This window comes from Artemia franciscana, chromosome 1 (genome assembly GCF_032884065.1).
Source record: "Artemia franciscana chromosome 1, ASM3288406v1, whole genome shotgun sequence".
In the NCBI taxonomy this organism is placed as follows: domain Eukaryota; kingdom Metazoa; phylum Arthropoda; class Branchiopoda; order Anostraca; family Artemiidae; genus Artemia; species Artemia franciscana.
The window spans coordinates 63,067,807-63,093,006 of NC_088863.1; the positions used below are offsets into that span (position 1 = coordinate 63,067,807).

Consider the following 25,200-nt stretch of genomic DNA (forward strand, 5'->3'; position numbering starts at 1 on the left):
AAGTGCCAATAAACCCAATGAATATTGATGAAGAACATATATGATTAAACCCAGTGATACCTGTCACAACAAGTGGCATAAATTTGGAAATTTTCCTCAACCTCAATCCAACCAAGATACAGACTAATCATAATAGTAACGTTGATTACCACATTACAGATGCCCAAGAACGTGTGGACATTAGCAAGGCGAATAACCCGCATAATAAGACTGCCTCTTCTGCTAATAAACCAAATGTGCTAGTTTGATGTTGGCAGGTTCTTGCCAATTAGGAGACAATTGTGTATTTGAACACATTCGTGCTTCAACCATACTCCAGCAAAAAAGTGTTTTCGATAATAGAGTTAAGGAAAATTACAGAAGAATAAGCAGGAAAATAAATGTGATATGTAAACATTTTAATCATATTCGCCTTAAATTTCGTAAGCAGTGCAAGTTTTTGCACTGCTTACGAAAGTTCCGTTAAGTGCAGTTTTGGCTATGTGGACCTTTGTCCGGTTTTAGCTTGCATTGACAAATGTTGTAGTTTTGCTCATGCCTCACCAGTAGCAGAGGCTAAGGTTTCTCCCTAGAACCCTGTCCCAGTGTCCCTGTCCAAAGATAAGAACTGTATGAGCCACTCATCTACCTTCTGCCGTTAACTTTTAGTGCACCGCACCCAAGCACAAATCTCTCATCGAAGTTCGTCGCACGCAGCTCAACAATTAACAAACCTTACCGATTACGACCTCCCCTCCCTTACCCTTCGTTACCCCCCACCCTGCATACATAAGTCTTAATTCCTCCCCACTTACAGCATGTTGCCCTATACCCTCCCTACTCTACGTAGAGTAGTCTACTCTACTCTACTCCCTACATATAAGAATATATATTTCCATTTACAAGGATAACCCCTAGTTACAGCCAATGATCTGAATAAATTTCTTTCATCCATAGTTCAAAGCCTCCCTCTCCTCTCTCTTAATACAGCACATGATCTACATTGTCCGAATTTCCCTATTATTTTTCCCTCAGATATTGAGGCAAAAATTAAATACATAAATTAAATACATTAAGAAGTACAGCACCTGTCCACTAGACCTCCCAAATGTGCCAATTAAAGCCTTTACAGACATTCTTTCAGTCCCTTTGTCCGTACCTTTTAATGAAATTACCTCTACTGGTAAGTTCCCTGCTTGTTGGAAATTAGGTTTCTTTATTCCCGTAAAAAAATGGAAGCAAACATGATTTTGCTGGTATCCGGCCCATTACTCTTACTCAGGCTTTTTCCAAGTTAAATCAAAGCTTTTTAGCTGATTGGTTGAAAGTAAAAATAATCCCAAATGTTTTCCAAAGGCAATTCGGAAATTTGCGCTCTATTTCTACCACACACTATCTCGTTCACCTTTTAAACACTATATGTAACAAACTTGAAAAACCCAATACCTTACTCAATGTTATCGTAGTTGACTTACAGAAAGCTTTTTATTTAATTAACCATAATACATTAGTAAGAAAACTAACCATGGACTTTCTAGTTGACCCCTAGTTAATAAAAATAATTTCGTCCTTCCTATCTAACAGAACGCAAGTCGGCAAATACCTAACTATATATTCTTATCCGGTCCCAATTTATAATGGTGTGCCCCAGGGAACCCTCTTAGGTCCAGGAAACTGTCACTAGTGATATGAAAGTCAACCCTTTAATGTCAACAGTTTTAACAGTTATATTCCTTAAAACTCCCCCTTTTTTTTCCTGTCCAATCCCCCCTGAAATGGCTGTTAATATTATGAAATTACTGGGTGTTACCATCTCAAGCGACTTATAGTGAGATTGCCACGTTAATGATTTCTTAAACCGAACAAATACTGCATTTTCTCTCCTCAAACTCCTTAATAAATTTAAATGTCCTAATTCGAATTGTTTGAGGATTTGACTCTCTTTTGTACGTCCTACCCTCGAAGACGCTTGTCCTGTTTGGCATCCTGGCATCTCCAACGAATTGTCAGACAGAATAGAGGCAGTTCAAAAAAGGTGCCTAAGAATTATCTTCAATAAGGGTAAGTGCAATTACATTTCCCTTCTTCAGAGAGCAAAGCTAGTCACCTTTAAGGAAAGGAGAGCACAAGTTTCATTGCCTTTTGCCCACAATGCCGAGCATAACCTTCGTACTACTTCTCTTTTCCCTAGAGGACATTTACCCCCCCCCCCCCAAACTCACCCCCACGGTCTGTTTCACGAAAAATCCCCCTTATTGCCCCAATAAGAGTTTCCACAGAAAGATATAGAAGAACGCTCATCCCTCACCTAGTTGAAATTTTAAATCAATAACCCCCCATTCTTATCTTATAGTTTTAGTATTTATTCTACAATTGCAAAGTTTGTAATTCTTGCTAGCTAGACTTTAGTTTAAATTTATTTTCCTGTTTTAATTTTACGAGATGCTATCGATTGACTTTTTTATTGATTGCAATTTTATGATTTTATGACATTGACCATTTCTTAAAATTTTGCTATTTTTCTCCTTGTGTACTGACACTCAAGTGCGAATTCGGCCCTTTTGGGCTTGTGATAGCCGCTTTGTTAAAATAATTTTATTTTGTGTGTGTATATGAATATTAAATAAAAAACGATTTTTTTTTAATTGAAAGTAAGGAGCAACATTAAAACTCAAAAGGAACAGAAATGAGTCCGTATATGAAGAGATTGCCCCCCTCCTCAATACCTTACTCCTTATATTAAAGTCTTAGCACTTAAAAGAAAAAACATTTTTTATTTTAATCTGCCCTTGTGTTTCGGGAGTCGTTCTTAAAAATTAAGACAGTCAAATTTTAGCGTAAATTCGCTCCATGAGCCGAGTCGCTTTTTAAGTTCATTGGCACGTACTGTTTGATTACATTTCTTTTCCAGCCAAAATGAGCTAGAACTTTGTTCATCACAACTTTCGTCATAGACTAATCAAAAGGTTTTTTTTGTCAAAATTCATTGTACAGTTCCTTAGTTGGAAGCATAAAACTAAAGTATTAGTACACGTTATTTTCGTTCTATATAAATCTTTCTTTGGGAATAAAAAAAAGTGGAGAATATATTGACCCCCTCAGGATGGAGCCACTCCCACTGCCGTTGCGCAGCAAGAGGAAACTGAGCTAGGAAACAATGTTGATGCAGCACTAGAAAGTGGATAGTACGAACATGAAGTGAAATAAAAGTTGTTTTCAGTATAGAATAATCGTAGGTAAATCAAGGCAAGTACTCCAATGTGTATGTTATCGATTGTATATTTGTATATTAATTAGTATTTTATGCTATAAGAACCCTAATTAATATTTTTGTTCCTTTAACTATTTCCTGTAAATAATGCTAGTAACTAGTTAAAGAATAAAATGACTAATGGAAAATATTGCGATAAACAGTATTACGAAATATAATATCCAAGAATATACGGGTAAGCTAAAGAGAAAAATAGCTTCATATAGAATTAACTGAGGGAGTGATTGAAGGGGGAAATGGGCTTTCGTGCCACAGCAGAACATTATTCATTCTCCCTAGGATTTGATGTACAAATAAAATTCTAATAAGAGAAATTTCAGCGAATGACTAGTTGTCTTCTTTGTCTACATTTCTCCTATTATTTTATCAAGTCTGAAGTTTTATAGCAGGATGAATGAAACCAGTTAGGGATTTACCTCAACTGGTTGCTATTGACTTGAATAAATAAAAAAAACTTTATAAACAAATAATATCGTGCATTAAAAGGGAAATATTAACAAATTCATGCTAACCAAGATTTTATAATACTGCAGTCACTTAAAAGTGTTATTTTCAGCAACCTCCTTGGGCCATTTCTCCATCAATGATAGATATCGGATTATCTAGCCTGCGCTTATTACGCTTCTTACCTACAGCTTGGAAGGTTCAAGAAAATCGAGAAAAATAATTCCATATTGTATTTACAGACTACCGACAGCGAGAAATCTGGTGCATCTTATTGTGATTTCACTAACATTTGAATTCTATCTAATAACTGGTCTTCGAGATTTTCTCAAAGGAATGTTTCTTTATTAGTGCCACGAACCAATTATTTTTTTTTTTGGGGGGGGGGGGGGGTCTGTAATCCAAAAAAGAAGTGCCGATATAGGAAGTTTAATATCTATCAGAAAAAAGAAGACGTTTTCGTAATCTAAACTAAGAACTTAACAGGTTTTGAACTTGGAAAATTTTCTTGAATCAAAATACATTTGACAGAGTTATAGAATGTTTTTTTCAATGCATTTAAGATGGTCTTAAGATATTTCCTATTTTTCTGGCTCCTTAGGGCGCCTTGAAGCATCAAGGTTATTGCTGGCCTATGATAAGTCTTAAAAACGAAAGAAAGCAAAAAAAGAAAAACATAAGCATTTTGCAAGGTGCAAAGATTTGAAAAAAACACTTCTACGAGAGCTGCATATACCCCTGCTCCGTTAAAAGGCGCAATCTAGTTAAGCTGATTTTAACAGATGTTGAAATTTTACTCAATAGCATCAGTCTTTGTTTCGATGCCAATCGAAGTCACTCTGACTGAATAGACTTCTAAGGGCCAAACGGTAAAATAAGGAGTATCGCACTGAGGTCCTGAGGAAGCTTAAAGAAGAGTGACAAATTAACAACACCTGGTGAGTAGCAACTCGTCGATTTTGTGCCAAAACAAGGTCCTGACCCATACTATGTGAAAAAGCTTTTCGAGAATAATCACGTCAATGTGCTCGAGCATCAATCATACTCAGGAGGTCTCGCATCACGCACCTATTTCCAAATGTGAGAAGTACATTGAATGAATACGATTTCAGTCTGTAGAAAAGGCAAGGATAGCAACAGATGACATACTGAACAGGGTTGTACTTCATGCCCTACAGTACTACTTTGAACAGGATAAACTCGTTTTCAGCGGTGCATATAGAGAATGGGGTAAAACAAAGAGTATTGAAAGTTATTTGCAGCAATTTTTAATAACAAGAAATTATCAGAAGTCAATTTACTTAGGGTAATTAGTGCACCTCATTTATATTTTTTTTTTTCAGAAGCAATAACCGAAAAAAATGGGCAAAAGAAACAGAGAGCCAGAAACACCACGCTTCCCAGTTGAAAACAAAATATGCTATGTTTTATTCATATGCCAGATGGTGGCCGTCCTAAGTGCAGTGTCAATGGTATACTTGACAGTCGCTTCTTATGTGCCTTCGTTAAAGGCAATTGATTTAGGAATGGATGAGACACCTATTATGTGCACAACTCTACAAGCAGGCGCAGCAGTAGAGGATGCCAATTGGACAACATGTGGTGAATGGTAACGCTAATTATTATAGTTTTTAGTTCATTAAGCCCTTCCCTGACGCAAAATATCAAAGAACACTTACTAACAAGTTATTTTCACCAGTCTGTTGATTAGCACCAAGATGCTTTGTAAATAGAAAAGGGTGGAATGATTATAAGGTGCCACAGATTGGACTTGGTAACAATACAACATTCAAAACAAAAAATCAGAAGACTTTAATTCAAGCGGGAAGAGTTATAAGAAGAAATTAAACGAAATGATAACTCCATGATAGGAAGCAACGAAAAAAGGTCTCAATAGATTTGGGTTGAATACGAGTGATTCTAGCTACCTTGTCTTGGGTGGCCTGCTGCTATAGTAGGGGCTGAAATTTTTTCGATTATTTTATCACTGAATACTACACAAAAAACTAGTGCATATTCGTAGTACTATACATTCACCATTAGTAAAGGCTGAATTTCGAAGTTTATAGACTAACAAATAAATTTTAACAGCTATTAAAAGAGGAGATATATTATTAACCTTTACATATAATATAATCGTGCATAGGACGTCTTAAAGCAAAAACATTAACTTCTCCACTTTTTCCTCAATAGCCAAGAACAGCCTTGGCTACCTTGTAGATTAAAAGACTTGAACTCTCTTTTCTGCGAACTATATCACAGATTTCAGTTTTCCTAGTTCACTAAAAACTAAAACTATGGATACTATATGGTATATAGGTATATATGGTATATAGGAGTGCTGCTATTAATGTTAAAAGTAAAGATCACCATCTAGTGCAGTATGGTTAATTCAAACCTGAAATATCAGAAGGGTAACTATCTCCCAGGAAGTTACGATGTTGGTAGACTCTGGGATCAGAATTTGAGCAAAACTTTCCTGTTACAGTTGAACAGTAAACTTGAAAGTTTAAAATTTGACAATGAGGAAGATGGTTGGAATAATTGTATAAAAAAGGTATATGTTTAATAAAGAGAAGGGACTTCAAGAATTATCTGAGTGACCGATCCTATCAAAACAGAAGAAAGTGGAGAAAGCATTAAAATATGAACTAAGGAGGTGTGAAGTGGAGGGCATGGATAAATTTTCCGGGGATCTGAAAGATGCAGCTAGAAGGCATAATAGTAAAATATATCATTAGCATGTTAATAAATTTGGAGGGAGTAGTCAACCCGGACTTTCCCCAGTTAAAGATAGGAACGGGGCCACAATTAGTGATAAGGAAAGAGTTAAAGAGAGATGGGCAGAACATTTTGAGAATGTGCTAAACAAAGATAGAGTTGCAGGAAAAGATATAGATGAAAATGAAAAAGTTTGTGATACTTTGGATGTGAAGGATTTTTTTGTAAGGAAGAATTAGCGACAGTACTAAAAGGATTAAAAATTATAAGCATCCAGGTGCTGATAGTGTGGTGAATGAGTTTCTTAGATATGATGGCTGTGGGATCAGAAAGCAGTTATTGAGGATTATGAATATGATTTTTGAAAAAGGGGAAGAACCTAACAATTTTAGAAACACCTTAATTAGACCACTGTATAAGAAAGGTGATAAAGGGTAAGTGTGCTAATTACCCAGGCATAAGTCTGGTCTCTGTAGGCAGCAAATTACTTAGTATTATGATACTTTTTATACTAAGAGGTGACGTAGACAAAGTTTTAAGAGAAGAACAATGTGGTTTTGGAAAAGATAGAGGATGAGTCGACCAAATTTTTAATCTTAGATTAATAATTGAAAAGTGCTTTAGTTTTCAAACACCTTTGGTTCTCAGTATTATAGATTTTGAGCAAGCGTTCAATTCTGTTGATAGAAGAGCTTTAGCAAAGGTCAAGCCCTAATATAGTACACAGGACAAATACATTAAAGTGATTAGTGCTATGTACGAGAATAATATTGATGCGGTTAAGGTAGGAAACATGGTTAGCAGCTGGCTTTGTATGCTGATGATTTAAGCATCCTTGATGAAAGTTTAAGCAAAATGAATGAACTTTTAGAAATTTTGCGAGTTCAGGGTGTTAAGAGTATGTTTGAAAATTCAAGTTAAGAAGACTAATTCACAAAGGCTAGGAATAAAAAAAGGTGAAAAGGTGACATTGGTTAACAAAAAGACGCATAAGGTGGACAGCTTCACTTACATTGGTTGTATTATTAGTAAAGACGGCGAGTACAGTGAAGATGTTAAAAGCAGGATAGCCGAGGCTCAGGGTGTTCTTTCATAGTTAAAGAAAGTTCAGAAGAGTAGGAAGATGAATCTGCAAACCAAGATTGAAATATTAGAATCTACAATGATGCCTGTGGTCAATTATGGCTCTGAAGCATGGGGGCACCGAAAAGCGGATGAACATTTGCAAGATGTGTTTCAGAGCAATTGCCTACGGATTGTTCTCGGTACCCGGCTGACTAACCGTATTTCAGACAATAGGCTGTACGAAAAATGTGGTTATGGTTATAATGAAAGAAAGTTTGAGATGGCTATGGCATGTTGTGTGGATGAAGGATGACAGGTTGCAGAAGATTTTACTTTTCAGCCAACCGTCTCCAGAGCTAAACCAAAAAGCAGGTCGCTCTCGTCTTGCCTTAGAGAACGTCATATAGAAAGATTTAAAAGAAACGGTAACTTCCTGGGAGGGTTTAAAAAGAGAAGCTTAGAACAGATTGGGATAGAGGGGCGTGTGTAGCGTTGTTGGCCTCAGGCGGCTTGGTGCTGCGGTGAGTTGTTAGTGGTAGTAGTAGTAGTATCTATGGATGACCTGCCTTTTGTAAGGGAGATATTATAATACGACACGTTTTATATCTTGGTTCCCCTCCGTATCGGAGTTAGGAAGCTTCAAGACTGATAAGATCTTTGGGTTCCGCATTTAGCAAGTTGCTATCCCGAGTGCAGATCGAAAAGAGCCCTGATCTGTGTAACAAAGGCACATTATAGTACCAACCTAATACAATTCCTTTCTAGGTGTCTCTCCAAATCATCTGGCGGAGCGGCAATGCAAATTTGGGTGCAAGCTCGAAACAATGGATCAACTTTACGATTTGAAAACTGCACAGAAACCTCGTATCGCGTTTGCGACATATTTCCAAGTATAGAATCGCTGGACAGCTATTACTGTCGAAAAGACGAATGTAAAACATTACACGGTTTGTTTAATTGTTCAGAAGGAATCTGCCGAAACGTAACCGATTGGTTTCAGTGTAAGTTAGATTTTTTTGAGCCTCCAAGGCGCTGTATTCGCAGGATAGACTGCTTTCACATAACGGGTCTTCACTTTTGTGATAATGGACTGTGCTTTAGAGCTAATAAAAGTTATGATTGTGAAAAGCTATGTCCAGAGATTCCAAGCAAAAATAAGAACATTATAGCTCTAATGGGTGATCAAAACGTACTGGCTAATTGCCAGAAAGTAGTGCATATAGATAGTAATGAGACATTATGGACAAGTGAATTGCAAAAGCTACTAATGATATCTTGTCACATAGTAAATATTTCACCAGATAAAAAAACATTAGAGGCAACTGATTGTGTAGATGCTGTTCTGCGGCCTCTGAGTATTTTTGGAGACAGAACAAATTTTTCCGACGTAACGAAAATTTACAGAGCTTCGACAGACTTACTCCCATCCTCTCAATCAGGATACCAGATACCCCTTGAACATGAGCTTGTGATCTTCAACAGAACGAAGCTACATATCAACATTGAGGTAAAGGAACAAATATCAACTAAACCATATTCATTACAAAACTATAATTATATTCACTATCATTTACATGCCATGTCCTGTTTTTGTCAATATTAGAGCCTTTTCGTAAAATACCATATACACCATCCTATCGTGTCTATGCTATACCAACATCCTCTCTTTCCTTTTTCGAAAGAAAATATGTATTTCTTAACTAGAAATAACACAAAAGTGTTTATTAGGATAGTCTTATAGGATGCATATGATTTGAGCGTCTCAGACAATAACGAAATCAAAACGCTATCCATTCAATATTCAAAGATATGAGATGGAAGAATTAAAATCTAGAATAATCACTACATAGTATGTTTTTATTGCATTTGAAGGAAAATAAAAATATGGAAAAACAAATAGATATGACTTAAAACCGAGAATAGGAAACTAGGAAACCGAGATCTTTTTGAAAAATGGACACTTGGGGAAGTTGAAGAAGCTATGCAGATATCTTCCACAGGAACTGTTTATTCAAAGTTTAGACAGTTTCTTAACAACTATACAATAAAAAGAAGATGAAACAGATTAATGTTTCACGAATCGAAGATAATGAATTACGAAAAATCGTTCGACCCATCTACGCTAGTTGGTTTAACCCTATTTTCATTTGGTCCTATTTTCAACGACTTAGTTTTCTCAAACATTTACTTGCCTGATTAGGTTTAGGGAAGTTCTACCGTGTCATTTGATACCATGCTCTACCTTATTTAACAATCTAACCCTACTTAACTCATGATTTCATGCCAAGCCCGATACCAATCTCAACTTCTATTCTAACTGAAGCAATACTACTCTCTTGTATAGCATTAATCCCTTTATAGTACGCATCAGCTGCACCGTTCCAAGCCCACTACTAACCTCAATTTCTATTCTAACTGAAGCAATATTACTTTGTGATATAGCATTGATTCCTTTATAATACTATCAGCTACACCATTCTAGAATACAAGTTTCATTAAAATAAGAATCATAGGCTATACGCTGAATCAAATGCCTATTCATAACCTATAAATGCCTTGCGTTAGAAGGGTTGGGTGATTAACATATCTCACTTATTAACAGAAGTGTGAAAATCTGGTTAGCAAAAACCTTTTCCTTCTTCTCCCTTCCCTCTCCTTACAGCTGAGTAAACGACGCAACTTTGTATTGAATCTTGATTAATGGAATAGTTCTTTTAGGATGGTTCTGGCCATTACTCTCTTCCTGGCTATGATATTTATCATGACTTGTATCCCCGTTGTAATCCAGCCTTTAATCTTTCGTACTCGTACACCTTGGCTTCAGACCCAATTGAAAGCCAAAGAAAAGGCAAAATATTTTTGAGTAACAATCTTTTTTGACAATTTCCTTATCTTTAGTACGCATTTCTTCATCTTTGTATCAAAATTAACAAAAACGAAAAAACTTTTGCCAGAGATGAAAATACTAGATCTTTTGTATTTCAAAATCGTTGTAGCTGAAATAATTGAAAGCGATAGAAAAGTAAAAATTATTGGAAAGTATATACAGAAGAATAAAATTATAATTGAAGTTAAAGCAATTTTTCCTTCACGACTTGTATAATAGTGTACTCTTTAATGTTTCTAAGTCCTTTCATCAAAATTAAGAGAAAAGTAAACAAACCGCTTCTATTATAGGCATGCGTCAACTCTCTACGTGATGAATGTAGAGAATTCTTTGGTATTTATGGTCGTGACGGATCAGACTACCGTTCACCTGCCCGCTTCCCTTGTCTACGTTCCGTAATCCGATCTGACTTTGTGGTAACAAGATTTAGTATGACACAAACATTACTTGAGCTTATATTAACAACAACAGTTCCAATGACTTTATTCGTTGTCTCTTGTACACTTATGGTTATATGCTCCAAGGTAAGTCGTTCTTATATGTGTAGATTTTCTAATCCTATGTTTGGTTCAATTCCACGTGAGGACTATAATTAGAGAAAGGTTGAGATGGCAAAGGCACGTCCTACGGATGAAAAATTGCAAAAGATTGTCCTAATGGGCCAACCATCTAGGACCAATCGTTAAGCATGTCATCCCCAGTAGGGGTGTGAGGATGTAAATAGGGAGACTTTGAATAGATAATGATGGAGGAGGAGCGTGCTTACCTGCATTTGCCTCAGCCAAATTGGTGCTGCAGTGAGTTGTTAATACTAGCAGTAGCAGATTTTTTAAGAAGTACAATCATAAGTAAGTTATTGTCTATTTTGGGAGGCTTAACTGTTAATCCCCTGATCCTATCTTAAGGGGGAGGGGGTACAATAAAATTTGAACAAGAGTAGTTCGACATCACGAAAATCATGTAACAAGGAAATGGGAGTGAGAATAAAGGTTAGAAATTGTCCATAGTTCTCAGTGAATTTCCGAGAAGTTCCCGTGAAAAAAAAAAGTGCTCATGGTCCCTTTTTATAAATAAATGAATAATTAAAAAGAAAAAAAGGAGCTAATAATAAGCTCAAAGTTCAATATAGATCAATCGTTTTTGGAATTTTGCATTGAAGATCTCTGCCTTTGCAGTAAAAAATTTTAATTTGCTGAAAGCTTCCTAGTCCCAAGAAGCTGTTTTATAGACCAAATATATCAATACAAAAATCTATACAAACATATCAGACGTTCTGATTATCTTGATTCAGCTGTAAGGAAGGAAAGAGGCCACTTTTCTATACATATATAGAAGATATATTGTCAAGTGGCTAAAAGAAATAAAAATCAAACCTGTTTTCAATAGGTAACTTAGACATTCTTATAAAAGTAGCAAAATGGTTTTTGTTATTTCACCCCTCCGAAATAATCTTTTATAGTGAAGTTCTGTTCCAGGATTATAGGCTCTGACTGGAGTTCTAATTGTACAGGAGCCACATTTCATATCACCAGACGGTAAATTCGGTGATATGTTTGAATATGCTGTTCACTCTGTTTTCAATCAGAACTGAAGAATGTGTTTTCTATATCCAGCAAAAGTGTGCATATAGCAAATTAAAGTACCAAGAGTATCAAAACAAAAACTGTTATGTCTCCTTTATTTCCTATTAGTCTATTTATCCCAGAAAACCAAAAATTTGTAAGTTTTTACTTTTTTTTGTAGCTGTTTTATCTCAGCTGCATCAAATTTGTCAAATTCTTAGGGCAATACCACCTTTACCTCAGTGCTACTACGTTGAATCATGAAAATAAGTAAGTAATTAAATTTGCCAACGCTTAGCACGTAAATATTCAAGCATTAAATATATCTTGGAAGCCAAAGACAACTACACCTTCAAAGGACAGCTATATCTTTTTAGCTGTTTGGTACGATATGTTTTTTACTTGTGTTTGATGATTCTACAACCACATCTTTTTCTAAAACGTGACATATATAATAACATATACGATATAATATATAATAACATAATATATATATATATATATATATATATATATATATATATATATATATATATATATATATATATATATATATATATATATATATATATATATATATATATATATATATATATATTGTTGTATAGGTTCCCACTTACCTATTAGAACAATAAACTTTTATTTTCAATATTGTTAGAATTTTAAAGGTCGTGCTAATGCGAAGGTAAAAATCTATTACTGGTACCAGGGGCGTCATTTGGGAGTTACACTAACTCCCACTATCGCTAGAATTCAATTCTATTTTTGTTACTTCTAGTTTCCACCCTGAAGACAGCTAATTAGAAAAGTATTGGGTAAAATATTTTTTAATATTCTCTACTTTCTTTCTAAACTGTAGGGCACATTTATTTACTTTAATAAATTCCACTTAATTTATGTCTAGTACTGTTAACTGGGATCTCACTTGCATTTTTATTTCAGCTGGTTGTGGTGGGAAATGACAACGCTCATTTGACATTCGCCTACTTGAAAAAGAAGGAAGATGCTGAAATTGCACTGGCTGAAACAGATACGGTAGCCAACCACAAGATAATCTAACTTCAGCCTGACTTTAATCTACCTTTTTACCTATTTAAAGTCACATACTATTCCTAAATAAATTTCATTTCACCACATTTAGAGGATCATTAACCTAATTTTTGGGGCTTTTCTGTTGCACATGATGCTTGTTTGTAGTAAAGCCAAGTACAGTACGACACAGAACAGGACTAATTCTTTGCACTTCAACGTGACCGTAAAAGAACCTTAAATTACCAGCACCACAGGGAGTATAGCGCTTCCCAGTGGAATTAGAAAGAGTTAAATATCGATTAAAAAGCCGTAGCCCCAAGAAATGGCTGCTACAGATTCAATAAACAACAGCAGCTTTGCGACTGGCTGACAAAACTGAAGACAGAAAAGACACCGAGGGACGATGATTAAAAGTCAGGTTTAGATATACCAGCAACTGCTGCACGCAGTAGTTGCAGCTACCAAACTTTAGGCTGATGCTAGGAAAAACGTAACCCATACTCTGTTCAATTAATTAAGCAAAAGTAACTTTAGGATTAGCAGCCACTACTGCGAATAGCCGCAAATTTAATTCTACCATATGACACCAGAAGTACAACCAGCACTGAATATAATTAAACACATAGATGACTCTGACCTAGCAAATGCCGCTGTGAATTGGAGCAGGAATAGCTGTACAAACGGCGGGGGCTACTGGTAACACGACCATCACTGAGTACGATTAAAAGAAAACAGTTTTAAGATTAAAAGACGAAACTTCAGGTAGTAGTAGTACCAGCAACTGAACTACCGAAACATGCTATTGGAGCATAACCAGCATCGATTAAAATTAAAATCACAGATAGCGTTAGAACTATTTGCTCATGCTACAAGTAGCAGCAGTGGTTCTACTGACTTGTGCTAATGACAGCACTCTCTATAAATGGGACTGATAATAAATAAACACACAGAAAGCTTTAAGATTTGCAGAAAGTGTTGTATGCTAGAGCACCAAAAACATTATTTCTAGAACCGTAGTCAAGTAGACGTTATTCACAGCAGGAGTAGCAGCAGCTACTCACAATGTGAGAGGTAGAAGCCAAGCTTAGATCCAAGACTGATCAGGTTTTTTAAACAGTTTCTGAAGTTTTAGCTAACTTGAAACACGGAATTGACTTGAGCCACAACTGAAACAGAGTTTTTAGCAGAAATTTTGCGATTACATGATAAATGTAAGAAATATAAAGAGGCATAGACTTCAAGTAAAAGGCATAGACAAATTTAGAATTAAAAGCAGTTTTAAACAGATCTAGGTTTTGCTAGATGAAGGGTGCCAAATGTACATTTTGCAACGCCCTATCACACCGTTAAGACTGTGAATATTAAAAATTTAATTTAGAGTAGTTGTAGCCTGAGAAAATTTACCTTATTATTGAAAGTAGGGGGGAAAACCTCATAAAATTCATAGAATCTTAACAAAGATCACACCATCAGATTCAGCGTATCTACAGTTAAAGCTTAAATACTTTAACTATCTACAGTATCTACAGTTAAATACTCTACAGTTAAAGCTTCATGCTTCATCCAATGCACAAACGCACCCTAAGCAAAGCAAGATGGAAAGGCCTGATACTGCTCAAAACATGTTGACAGAAAACTCGGGTATCGTTGTTCAGATTAATTTCAAACGTTAAATAAAGTCTTTCTTCAGGAAGATGTTTCTTATAATTTTACCCGCCTTCTCCAGCCCCCCCTCCCTAAAACCAGCTGGATAAAAGTTGCAACAACAAATAGTAACGGACGCAACTGAATTTCAGGGGCACGTTACGATCCGAAGGCGTAGCAATCCTTAAGATTAATGATCGTCATTAAAAGTAGTAGTAGCAAACCTCCACTTTTACCAGCAGCAGTGCTACCAGGAATGTAACCAGTGCTGATTTAGAATGAATTGTAACATATGGACAGCTTTGGGATTATCAGCTGCTGTTGGGAGAAGCGCCCGCACCAACTGTAGATATGGATCGCAAAACCAGAATAGCGTAGATTACAAATAAAAAGCATAAAGGGTGTCAGGACTTACCGCCGGTAATATATGTGGCACTAGCGGAACTGGAACTTCAGGGCCGTGCAACGGAAACGTAAACAGAACTGGTTAAAATAAAAGAGTCATAGGCAGCTTTAAGATTATCTGCTAATACTGTAAGGAACAGTAGCAGCCAGGAGGGGGGGGGGCACAAAAAACTTCAAACAATGCATCAAAATTTGTTTATATCTTATTTTTTTACAATTTGACAAGTGATTTGAACCCCCCCCCCCTCCCTTTGAAAATTTCAAAGGGAGGGGGGGGGGGGGTTCAAACCCCCTAGACTACCCCTGGATATGGCCTTAGTAGCAGCATAGAGCAATATTACCACCGGCTCATGCTATAAAGGGCACTTGTTGATTTAATTACCTTTATTTTCGATTCACCAACGAGTCTTTTAGGTTTTTTGTAGATTAGGATTCTGATTCGTTTTTTCTACAAGCTGTCAGAAAAGGAGTGGGGGAGGTTTTTATGCCTGAGAAAACATTTGCCAAAGTAAATAAAAAACCTCTCTTGATTGTTTTATTTTTTTTTGAAGAATACATTATTCAAAATAATCCAAAAGCCTATAAATTTGTGTCAATCTCTAGGAGCATGCGTATTATGGCCAATTTGAAATTGACCGGAATAATAGAATACCGTGAGTCCTCAAAGGAAGATAGGAAAGGCTCAGGTCCAAATGAACTTTCTGCCATACAGCTATTCCACGCTCAGATTACGTGCTAATTATTGTAGATCACCAGCAATTATTTTAACAAACCAGCAAAATTATGGAGGGAGAAAATCAAAGAAAAAAAAGGGACTCAAAAGAAGAATATTGACAAATATCAAGCCAAATTTAAAAAATATATATTCTCGCCCTAATCATCCAAAATCAAAATATGATAGATTTGGGTTATTATTTAGTGTCTCATCCTGCTTGAGGCTTCATGCTAATTTTTTCATTGCCCAAATCTACATGTTGATCAGAATCTACATAGATGATTTATGTTCTCTTATATCAGGCCTGGCACGTACGAAGGGGAGGGGGGGGCCTTCCTGCCCCCCCCACTGAAAATTTTGTGAAATGTTTAACTTGCCCATGGTTTCTTGGGATTTCTGGCAAAGTAGGACATTTATTAAGAATCTAGATACATGCGTGATGCCTTTTTTGGGGGATTTTATAGCATGTAATTATCCGGTCAAGTCACTTCCCAATTATTAACCCATTTTCTATCTAATTTTTTTCCCACTTTGAAGTAATTAGCAATTGTACTGTTATTTTTTTTGCAAAGAGTTTGATTTCCACAGCAAAATAGAATTTTCCTTGATATTAGGACGTTTATCCCCCCCTTTTCAGGATAAAGTAAAGCTTTTAATGGAGCAATTTTGGAAACAATCGTTTTTCATTAAAATCTACGTTTTTGCAATAGAAGAACTACCGCCCAAAGCATCCATATTGCACTGTTAACCCTAAATTTCCCTTTCAGTGGGATATAAGAGATTAATCACTGGTTCTAAATCGCTATGAACATACCTGAGCCTAAAACGTAATTTTGTGGCTTCAGTCTTCTTCCCCACATCCACTACAATACTACAGATTAAAGTTATTCTGTATTTTCCGATATACGTGCTTTTTGGATTACTAAATAAAAAAAGTGATACTTTATATATACTGTTTCGAAGGTTTTACCCCCCCCCCCCCCCAAAAAAAAAAATATGTGTACGTGCCTGTATCAGGCTTATTGTTAACTATTGCACCAGATGATAAAGTATAACTGATAACTTTTATTAAAGAATAACAATTTTAACTCACCGCAAGTTCTTCCTGCCTCCTGAAAGTATGCAATAGAAACTGCGTCTCGTCTTCTTTAACACCTCGTGTAGGGATACCATCTTTATTTGGGTTGAGTCGAAAAGTGGCTTTTGTTTTTTCATTTTTACCCACATAATCGGAAATTTTCTTCGAGAGCTCCAACTCCCTAGACGAAAACCATAGGGAATAGTCCTTTGTATTATAAGCCTGTAATATAAATTTCAACAAAATCCAAGAAGTCCAATTTTTAGGGGAAAATATCTTGAAAAAGGTGTTGTACGAAAGACAAGAACACATACAAACTGATCAGCTAAAGAGCCTATCATATGACAGATATTAAAGTAAACGTATATTATTTTGTGAGTAGGGCAAAAAAACTTTGCCTTGCTTTCCTAAGCGAAAAATTAGAGGCCCGCTTACCCTTTCTTTCTCACCAAAAATAGCTTTTCCTAAAAGCTTCAATTTAATCCTCCAGTCGTTAGACAATACAAGTATACTTATGCAGCTAAATATGAATCTCTATATTATTAAAATGAGAAATACTCAATTGCTTTCAGGCTCCAGATTAAGAAAAGGAGCGCACACTGCCTTGTAAAGGTAAAAAAGGAAAGAATACAGCATTTGACTATTCAGTCCTTACTGGTCTCCAGTCAAGAAGTGCAATAAAAAATTGGGGGCCAACCATCCAGTGCTTTCGTACGCCTTCCTGTTTACCTTCCCCAGATTTGTCCGGGTAGCCATTTAGAGCTGGGTTGACTCAGGCTGAGCTTAAACAGTCACATCACTGACCCCCGCCCCAATCCCTACACTTTTTTACGAGTATCCGAAACCTTACTAGCATTGAATATAAAAAAATATTCCATGAAAATACTGGCTTCAGTTACCAATTGTTAAACATACCATATTTCTTTTCATATTAATGATAGACTTGGTCTTGCAGGCACAATCTCAAAAACAGAAATCATCATAAACAATAATTGTAACAATTGATACTTACCAGTAGCGGTTTTAGGCCACATAATATGGAGGAAGCAAGGTATACCACGGAAGTGTAAGAATATAAAAAAAGAAATTTAATATCAGGTACCAAAAAAACTTGGGGGAGGGAGAGGGGGACAGCCCTCCCTGCAAAAGCCTAGAGCCATAAATGATACTCACTATATCTTTGCTTGGAGGTGGCAGACATTTTTTAACAAAAGTGTGATTCGTTTTTGGATTTAATCTGCAAGAGACAGTTTCGATCATGCAAACGGTAAGGTACCATATAGTAATAAATAACTCTACTAAGAATAGAATAACGAATCTTCCTACTGAAGAGTACAGAGCAGTGCATCTAAGACCCCTTAAACTGGGAAATGCCTCTAGCAAGTACAGATTATTAAAATACAGAAACAAGCAAAGGAAAAGAACTAGTTTTATCTCAGTGAAAACCAAATTTGTTCTTGGATTTTCACCATGCTCGCGGCACAAGATTTTCTCAAGAAATACCCATTGGCGTATTGAAATCGCTTAGTTTACTAAATCACCTTTCTCAAACCAGGTCCATCCATGCCTGTCTCTTTAGATACACTATCCTGGTTTCATACTAAAAGATATTTCGTGCCTCACACCCACTTAGCTCCGAGCAAAAATCATATCTCAGTCAAAGAGACTAGGCGCCTAGTGTTAAATTGAGTCAAAATCACAGTGGTCACGAATTTTTGAGCTTACTGAAAAACAACCTGATATAGAAATTGAGAATCAAAATACAATAGGCACATATTTCACAAATATGGTTCAATTTCTGTCAATGTTTGTATTTTAAGGGTTTTTTATATTAACTGCAAAAGTAGCCCTTAAACGTCTAAAGAGTCAACAGCATCAGATTAATTGACAATTTCTGTTCTTTTTTATTTTAAATATTCTAAAAGTAATGTTCTAAGTAAATAATGCTCTAAAAGACAATTAAATACACAATTCTCGTACTCATACACGTTATTATATTATCATGCACTGACAATTCTCAGAGCATAAAGAATAGGGTATTGAAGAGGGATAACTTTCCACAAATGCAGAATAATTTCTGACCATTTTAAGTTGAAATGTTAGTCTTTGCTTTCATTTGAAAAAAAATATTTGACAATTTTAATAAATAATTTGGTTTTATTTGCTTAATATGTAATAAACTTTGATCGATGTTATTTCCCCTCTAAGCCCATTTCTTTCAAACAAACAAAAAATAAATTTAATAAACAATTCAGTTACAACGAGGTATTTATATTGAAGCGCAAATGAGACTATTGTAATGGAGGATTGGGAGGGGAATGAGACATGCCAGCCCCTTATTCATCATGGTAATTTATGTTCGCTTTAATTTTCGTCTCCTCTGTCACAATGTATCTGCTCGATTCTGTTTGTAATTTATGTAGGTAAATTTCTACATATTTAAATTCTACTTTGTTCATATTTAATACATTTTCTACTATACTCATATTTAATTCATACTATACTCATTTAAATTCTACATTAGTAAAATATACGGATTTTGCAGTGAGAAAAAGTTTTTGCTCTTTCTACATAAGCTCAATTTCGCCTTGAACTTGATTCTAAATGCGTCCATTGGAGAACACAAGCTAGAAAAGTCTCAGGCTTACAGTTTTGGTTCTTTTCTGGAAAGCAAAAATTCTGTGTTCGAATAAATTATCTAAGAAAACTCACCATAAAAATGTTATGCTTTGCAATTTTTGGGGTTGGATAAATTCTGTAAATCTAGGATTACTAAATTGCTCATTGTGATTTGCAATAATCCAAGACAAGGTTTAATTAGTATTTCATTCTTAAATGAGTTGGATATATTTTGCAAAGCCAAAGAATTGACATCATTTTCGGGTAGAATGCTTCCTATAATATTGTATGTAAACACCTTAAATTTCCCTTCTGTTGGTTTCGAAGCTAGAATTACTCAAATCCTCATTTGGAACTTAAAATAATTTCTCTGTTATGTTTTCTGTAAAGATTCAAACCAAACTTTTTCCAAGTATATTGAAATTTAAAAACAGATGTAAAGGGCAGGCACTTGAATTTTTGAAAATTTATAATTCACGTTTAAAAAACATTATCATCTAGTTTTTAATTTCTCAAAACAGATGTGCTCATTGAACCAGCCGCCGTAAAACATGTTCCGAAGTTTGAATAACTGACAATAATAATTCGTCGATTATTCATGTTAGAAATCACCAATCAAACATTTCGTGGTAACGAACTGCAGTAAGGAGCGACCCGGCTCAATAGTAACCAAAACTCTAAAAAATGGAATTTTGGTACCAATACCTACATCAAAAGAATCGCATTTTAATGCTGATTTTAAATATATAAGTTTCATCAAGTTTAGTCTTACCTATCAAAAGTTACGAGCCTGAGAAAATTTGTGTTATTTTAGAAAATAGGGGGAAACGCCCCCTAGAAGTCATAGAATATTAACGAAAATCACACCATCAGATTCAGCGTATCAGAGAACACAACTGTAGAAGTTTCAAGCTCCTATCTACAAAATTTTGGAATTTTGTATTTTTGCCAGAAGGTAGATCACGGATGCGTGTTTATTTGTTTTTTTGTTGCTTTTTTTTTCCCCAGGGGTGATCGTATCGACCCAGTTGTCCTAGAATGTTGCAAGAGGGCTCATTCTAACGGAAATGAAAAGTTCTAGTGACCTTTTTAAGTGACCAAAAAATTGGAGGGCACCTAGGCCCCCTCCCACGCTAATTATTTTACCAAAGTCAACGGATAAAAATTCTGAGATAGCCATTTTATTCAGCGTAGTCGAAAAACCTTATAACTATGTCTTTGGAGACGACTTACTCCTCCACAGTCCCTGTGGGAGGGGCAACAAGTTACAAACTTTGACCAGTGCTTACATATAGTAATGGTTATTGGGAAGTGTACAGGCGTTTTCAGGAGGATTTTTTCGGTTGGGGGGAGGGGTTGAGAAGAGGGAGATATGCTGGGGGAACATTCCATCGATAATTTGTCATGGGGGAAGAAAATCTCCATGAAGGGAGCGCAGGATTTACTAGCATTATTTTAAAAAAAAACAATGAAAAAATAAATATGAAAAAGTTCTTTCAGCTGGAAGTAAGGAGCAGCATTAAAACTTAAAACAAACAGAAATTATTACCCATTTGAGGGGCTCACCTCCTCCTAATACCTCGCTCTTTACGCTAAAGTATTTTTAGTAATTTCAACTATTTATTCTACGGTTTTTGTGATTCTGGGGTCATTCTTAATGAATTGGGACAAAATTTAAGCTTTAGTGTAAAGAGCGAGGATCTGACAAGGCGGCGAACCCCCTCATATATGTAATAAAAATATGAGAATACAAAAGTTCTTTACGTAAGCTAATTTATAAGTTACGTAAATCTTTTACTAATAAAAATATTCGTAAAAAATTAAAAGTTCTAGTTGCCTTTTTAATCAACCAAAAAATCGGAGGGCAACTAGGCTTCCTCCTCCGCTCTTTTTTTCTCAAAATCATTCGATCAAAATCATGAGAAAGCCATTTAGCCAAAAAAAAATGAAAAAAAAAATGCAAATTTCGTTTTAATTATTCCTCTGCGGAGAGCCAAAATCAAAACATGCATTGATTCAAAAACATTCAGAAATTAAATAAAAAAAAACTTTTTTTTTTTAACTGAAAGTAAGGAGCGACATTAAAACTTAAAACGACCAGAAATTACTTCGTATATGAAAGAGGCTGCTTCCTCATCAACGCCCCGCTCTTTACGCTAAAGTTTTTTACTGTTTTAAAAAGAAGAATTGAGAGAAAGAGTCAAACTTTAGCGTAAAGAGCGAGGCGTTGATGATGAAGCAGCCTCTTTCATATACGAAGTAATTTCTGGTCGTTTTAAGTTTTAATGTCGCTCCTTACTTTCAGTTAAAAAAATTGTTTTTTTATTTAATGAAAGAAGAGCCAGCGAAAAAGTAACAAGGCAGCCAAGAACCAGTGAAATTGAAGAATGAAATATCATCGTGAAACGCACAAGCTAGAATGTTGGCAAATTAAATGGCAACAAGACTGTTATGTAATTTTTATCTCCTGAAAAATCCCTTGATGAACTTTAGAAAATTAGAATGCAACTTGATTACCATCTTATTTTTCATCATCAAAGAAGAATGATACTACCTGTAAAGCAGAACTCCTATTACTAAAACCTCCCCAAAAAATTCCAAATAACTGATTATAATTCATCACTTACATAGGCTATAAATCACCAATAAAATAGTGTAGGTGAAATGGTAGTGTAGGTGAAATGGTAGTGTAGGTGAAATAGTGTAGGACTGGTAACAAGTATATAAAAAAAGAGAAAAAAATTTAATAGAAAAGGGTTTCATGAAAAGCTCTAAATATTCTTAAGCACTTACTTATGCATAATTACGCACGTAAGTGCGTAATTACTTACGCACTTACTTAATTACTTACTTTAATATTTTTACTTACGCCAGGATATTTTTCATCCTTCAAAAGTTGGGAAACTATTTCAATTTCTCGCAGTGCTTCCTGGTCATCTATGAATAGTTTGAGGGTATCCCTTAGAAGTACAAGAGCTTCAGTTATCGTATCTTCATTCATTGGTTTTCCCCCACTCACATTCTCCTTTAAAAAGAAAGGTATGTCTAATTTTGCAGTGAAAACATATTACAATCAAATATATATAAGAAATAAAACTCGAGAAGAGTCGAAGCATCTATGATTTTACCACTCAAATTTCAAAGCCTGATAGAGAGATAGAGAGAGAAGAGAGTAATGGTTAGTTTAATGTTCCTTCAGTCTATAGCCTACAGTCCGTTTTTACTTCTTTTTTTTTTTTTATCAAAATTTCAATTTGACAGGAATCGGTGAGAGATGACTTTTAAGTCTATTTATGAAACAACTTTAAGCAGGTTTATCACAAGTGATTCTCAGTACTCCAAATACGTTTGTAGGGTGGGGGACTTCAGGGCTCCCCTAGCCACGTCTAGATTTCAAGATTTGTATGGTTTATTCTAGATTTGCAGAATTTACGGTATTTAACTTTCCGGTATAAGCCTAGAGAACTAACTGAAGAGAAGAAAACTGTTCTTTCTTGATAATATACGAAATAATCATAGTTAACTCATTTCGCATGAAGCTGCTCTTAATCTTCAATCATCTCACTGTTTTTCCAGTTTTTCTACAAAATTTATCGTTTTTTTGCAATAACCTTTGATTAATCTTGAAAAGTCTTCTAAATACAGCACTGTCAATTCAAGATTATGGCCAATTTTCTGAAACAAAGCGCAACCTATGCTTCTATTTTTCATAGAATTGTCTTTACTCAATAGACTTTTTTCATGAATTTTGTGCTAACTTCACTGGATTTACTCTAACGTCCTGTACAAACAAGTTTTACATAGGGTTATCTGTTTCGGGGATGACTCAAAACGGAAGGAAAGCTATTGAAAATATTGAAAAAACCACTGAAATAAATGAAGATGAAGGTCAGCTGCACACAAAATGTGTTAACTTTAATTGTTCTGCATGCTACCGAGTAAGAATTGTTTTCTTAACATGTTTCCTCCTCTCCAGTTGATAGTCTAGATTTTATGGGCTCATCGTTGAAATATTCTTATTATAAAGACAAATCATTCATTCTTTCAGCAACAAACGACTCGAAGAGTAAAAATTGAGATAATATGGTCAGAGCCCTACATAAATCACGGTCAAGGAAATAGTCCATGATAAAACGTTTCTGTTATTTTATTCTTTTTTAGGATTCATTCCTAATCTAAAGTGTGATTTGTTTCTTTCAAGCATTTTTTTTTACCTTTTCTTTTCCAACTGGGGAGCTTTTGTCTTTAAAACTGAGCTTTAAACACTATTTGATTACTTTTTTTTAACTTTCTAGTTGGACTTCAATTTGGCCTAAATTTAGCCTACTTAGATGAGCTTCTATTTCCTTAGACTTCATTCAATTTACATTTAGGTATTCATACATTTTAAGACAGAAAGGAAGAAAAAAACAGTCGCAAAAAAAAAAACCAAAATCCTATTTTCAAAATCACTATGCAGAGCGAGAGAAGGTGTACGAAAATTGACGACACATGTTAAATTTTTCCGCTTATAGACACATTCCACTGATGATTAACTTAAAAATCAATAAGCATTAATATTTAGAAAATCTTGTCAAATGTAAAACTTCTAAATTTACTCAATCACATATTTTTTTTGTGCTAAATATTAATATTTGAAATTTGGGCAAACAGCCTTTGTCAAGTTTGGACAAAGTAAAATAAAAGAAAAAAAAAACATAGATTTGATATAATATAAGTGATTGCATGTAGATTTATCATCTAATGTCTGCAGACAAAAGTGGAAGCGAGAGAAATTATAGAGAAGATATATATATCTATATATATAATATATATATAATATATATATATATATAATATATATATATATATATATATATATATATATATATATATATATATATATATATATATATATATATATAGGTTTATATCATTTTATCATGTGACCGCTGACGAGAGAGCCCGAACTGAGAGAAATGCCAAAGAGATTATACAACAAAAAGCCAAAAAAATCTCATACAGGGCAATCATCTGACCTCTGCTTTGAGAGACAGAGTTGAAACAAATGCAAAAATTGACTGTACATCAAACAAAATCAAACGAAAATGAAAGATTTATGTTGCTTACCGATTTAATCATATAAATAAATCTCTAAAGATTCGTAGATTTAGACATCTATTATTTGATATCCTCTGAGAGAGGCCATAATTGAAAGAAATGGTAGAAGAGAGGGTACTACAAAAACGCAAATTGATCTATAAATAAAAATAAGTTGTCTGTGTGTGTGTGAGTCGAGTGACGTCATGTTTGTGTGTCGACTGATGTCATGTTTGTCGACTGACGTCATTATAAGGATTGAGCTGTATGGGTCAAGAAGTTGTTTGTCGACTGACGTCATGTTTGTCAACTGATGAAATTACATACCGGGACACCGGGACACAAATGACGACCGGGACACAGGGAATATAAATGACGACCGGGAACCTCAAAGAGAAATTACAGACTGGGACACAAATCACGACCGGGACACAGGGAATATAAATGAAGACCGGGACACAGGGACACAACTACAACGGGGACGCCGGGGGCACAGGCGGGATATATAAATGACGACCAGGACACAGGGATTGTTCGAATAGAAATTACAGACCAGGACAACGGGACACAAATGACGACCAGGACACAGGGACACAGGGAATATAAATGACGACCGGGACACACAAAGAGAAATTACAAACTGGGACACCGGGACACAAATGACGACCGGGACACAGGGAATATAAATGACGACCGGGA

General features: G+C 35.3%; 2 protein-coding genes across 6 annotated transcripts in view; one reads left to right on the plus strand and one right to left on the minus strand.

The window, feature by feature from the left end:
• LOC136032594 (uncharacterized) overlaps positions 1-13,065 on the plus strand; it is a 43,761-nt gene extending 30,696 nt beyond the window's left edge. For 2 of the 5 annotated variants that reach the window (XM_065712887.1, XM_065712868.1), the window contains exons 2-5: positions 5,038-5,303; positions 8,246-8,987; positions 10,658-10,891; positions 12,872-13,065. In XM_065712887.1, the coding sequence (XP_065568959.1) occupies positions 5,056-5,303; positions 8,246-8,987; positions 10,658-10,891; positions 12,872-12,988 (1,341 nt within the window). In that variant the 5' untranslated portion in view covers positions 5,038-5,055 and the 3' untranslated portion in view covers positions 12,989-13,065. Of the gene's footprint in view, positions 1-3,067; positions 3,242-5,037; positions 5,304-8,245; positions 8,988-10,657; positions 10,892-12,871 lie in introns of those variants that run through there. The other 3 variants (XM_065712863.1, XM_065712880.1, XM_065712874.1) reach the window with 3 other exon arrangements.
• Positions 1-25,200, minus strand: part of LOC136032621 (cilia- and flagella-associated protein 298-like) — a 100,668-nt gene that overhangs the window by 52,262 nt on the left and 23,206 nt on the right. The window contains exons 4-5 of the mRNA XM_065712897.1: positions 22,292-22,447; positions 16,819-17,025 (exon numbers count right to left, since the gene is read on the minus strand). Coding sequence (XP_065568969.1) covers positions 16,819-17,025; positions 22,292-22,447 — 363 coding nt within the window. The remainder of the gene's footprint in view (positions 1-16,818; positions 17,026-22,291; positions 22,448-25,200) is intronic.